This window comes from Clarias gariepinus, chromosome 7, assembly GCF_024256425.1.
Source record: "Clarias gariepinus isolate MV-2021 ecotype Netherlands chromosome 7, CGAR_prim_01v2, whole genome shotgun sequence".
NCBI classification, from domain to species: domain Eukaryota; kingdom Metazoa; phylum Chordata; class Actinopteri; order Siluriformes; family Clariidae; genus Clarias; species Clarias gariepinus.
The window spans coordinates 16,617,501-16,619,843 of record NC_071106.1 but is presented as its reverse complement, the minus strand read 5'-3'; the positions used below and the strand labels follow the sequence as shown (position 1 = coordinate 16,619,843).

General features: G+C 33.5%; 1 protein-coding gene across 1 annotated transcript in view; it reads right to left on the bottom strand.

Annotated features, from left to right (window-relative positions):
* Nucleotides 1–1,130: 1,130 nt before the first annotated feature.
* Nucleotides 1,131–2,343, bottom strand: part of LOC128527639 (chitin synthase chs-2-like) — a 9,783-nt gene continuing 8,570 nt past the window's right edge. The window contains exons 18-19 of the mRNA XM_053500103.1: nucleotides 1,340–1,427; nucleotides 1,131–1,218 (exon numbers count right to left, since the gene is read on the bottom strand). Coding sequence (XP_053356078.1) covers nucleotides 1,138–1,218; nucleotides 1,340–1,427 — 169 coding nt within the window. The 3' untranslated portion in view covers nucleotides 1,131–1,137. The remainder of the gene's footprint in view (nucleotides 1,219–1,339; nucleotides 1,428–2,343) is intronic.

Here is a 2,343-nt window from a genome sequence, read left to right as displayed (position 1 = left end):
GGATGCACTATACTGTAGTTTCGGATTTATTTCCAGTAAGTTGTTGCACTTTAGAATGAAGTGTTAAAACAATCCAACCAAAAGAAACATAAAGTCTCGCCTTGCTGCAAACAAAAACACCTCGATAACTCCGAGCCATTTGGGATTGTGTTCCTAGACATTGGACTGTAGAAAGAAGTCATGGAGTCTGGACATTTTCTGCATGAGCGGAAAAAAACCCCAGTAAAAAAAATAGCCATATGGCACCAATCCCAGACCTAACATGACTTGCACCAAATTCTCTTTTTATTGCTTTCTGGAAATGCTCAGAGTGAAGCAAAAAACATACTCATAGCCTTTTTGAGCATGGCTGTACAGCCGAGAGCTCCCTGCTATGTCCAACCCCCAGCTCCATACACCTAACTAAAGCTGCTCGTGCCCTAGGGTGAGCTAATTTTTAGTGTTTCAGAATAGAGACTCCTATAACCAGAGCTCTGATCTGATCTCTCTTTCTCTGATCCTACATGGATGACTTCCAGTTGTTGTGTTTAAACCAAAAAATTAACACATTCTTTAAAAAAAAAATTGAAATGCAACAGAAGGGGAAATAACATTTTGAAAATGAATGAAAATAGGGAGAAAACGGTACTTTTAAAAAAACTAATAGAAACAAGAAAAACATATACCTTTTATCTGAATATAACTCAATGTACATAGGAAAGCAGAATAGATTTTCATCTTTAAGAACAGCAAAAAACATGGATACCAAGATGTGTTTATTCTTAAAAAAAATCAACAACAGGAAGACAGAAATTCATATATTGATATTTTCAATGCATTAAAGTGTTCACTAAGTTGTTTGATAATGAAATTGGTTAATAAGATCAATAATCAATAAATAACGAAAATCTTGTTAATATCAGACTTCATTTCTCTTTTAGCAAATATCCAGTAATAGTCTATATCTTGCAATCCTCCGTTGTATGTCTTGCATACTGGGTTGCAGGTTGAGCTTTATATTCTAAATATATTTTAAATAACTAATACTTTAACAACTAACTACATTTTTAATTGCTTTTCCCCTGTAAATTTATGCACAGTAAAGAATAATAATGGTGTCCTTTAGCTCCGGTATGCATGTGTTTTGAGTGCCACTTATCATCTATTGGCTTCTATTTGCATGAATTCCATTTCCAGTGGTGTGCCAGACTGAACATTAGTTTTTGAGGATTCTGGAACCTATAGAGAAACCACAACCAAGCAATCTTTTATTTTCTGTTGTTTCACACTTATTTGTTATAAAAAGATTTTTTAATTCAGATTCAAAAGAAAACATTTTCTGAATTGAAAGATAACATACCATTGTTTCATGACTGGATTCAGACTGTTTCCTTACAGTATTTATCTCAGTGTCAATATATGCCACAAAATGGATTAATGTGTAGATTCTAAAACAAGCAAACAAACAAACACCAAATCATAAAAAAAACTTCATAACAGTTGGTTTCTTTTTAACTAAAGTTGGTTTCTTTTCTAAACTAAAGGAATCCAAAAGGAGATTGGGTATTTAGTTTTAATTATTTGTTTCATCCTTTTAAGCTGCATATGCATATACAGTAAGCTCATTATGTGATTATAATTCTGCAAGTTATTAGTTATAAGTACATAGTTTTATTATTTGGTGAGAATAGTTTTTTTTAATGGGCAACTTTCCTACTGTAGCACCTTGTTTTTCAGGGAAAGACAGAGAGCTGTTTGTTCTGCCAGACATTGATGCAGTTTGTTTATGAGCGTGTGCATAAACAATCAATGCATGCACTACAACTTGAGCATTTTTAAGATTAAAATGTAGCCTATTAGGAAAATGTATTGTAGCAGTGGCAGAAATATACGCTGCAGGCTGTTGCCTAAGGCTGGCAAAAATTCCTACATTAAACACAACAAAGCAAATGCCTGAATACAAACAGACTTCGACTCAAGTAAGTGACTGAGTGGTTTTACAATTTACCAACTTATCTACAATTAATCTACAACTTATCTACAATTAATCTACAACTTAACTACAATTTCTCAATTTAAACAGATTTTATGCATAAATTGAAACTGTGACCTGAAAAAAGGCAGTCATGATGGTTTGGAAGATATATGCCATATCATCCATCTAGGAACCTCTGTAGGCCAATGTTCATTCTTTTGGGAGCATAAATGGCTTTACTCTCCAAAAAAAAAAAAAAAAAAGCAAAGAAAGAAAGAATGTGCCGAAAAGATTTTACATAAGTTTTACATAAGTTTCTACAGCTGAATGGAGAACTGGTGGGCTGCTGACGGGTTGAAGAAAAAGGCAAGACGATGATTGCAATCTAG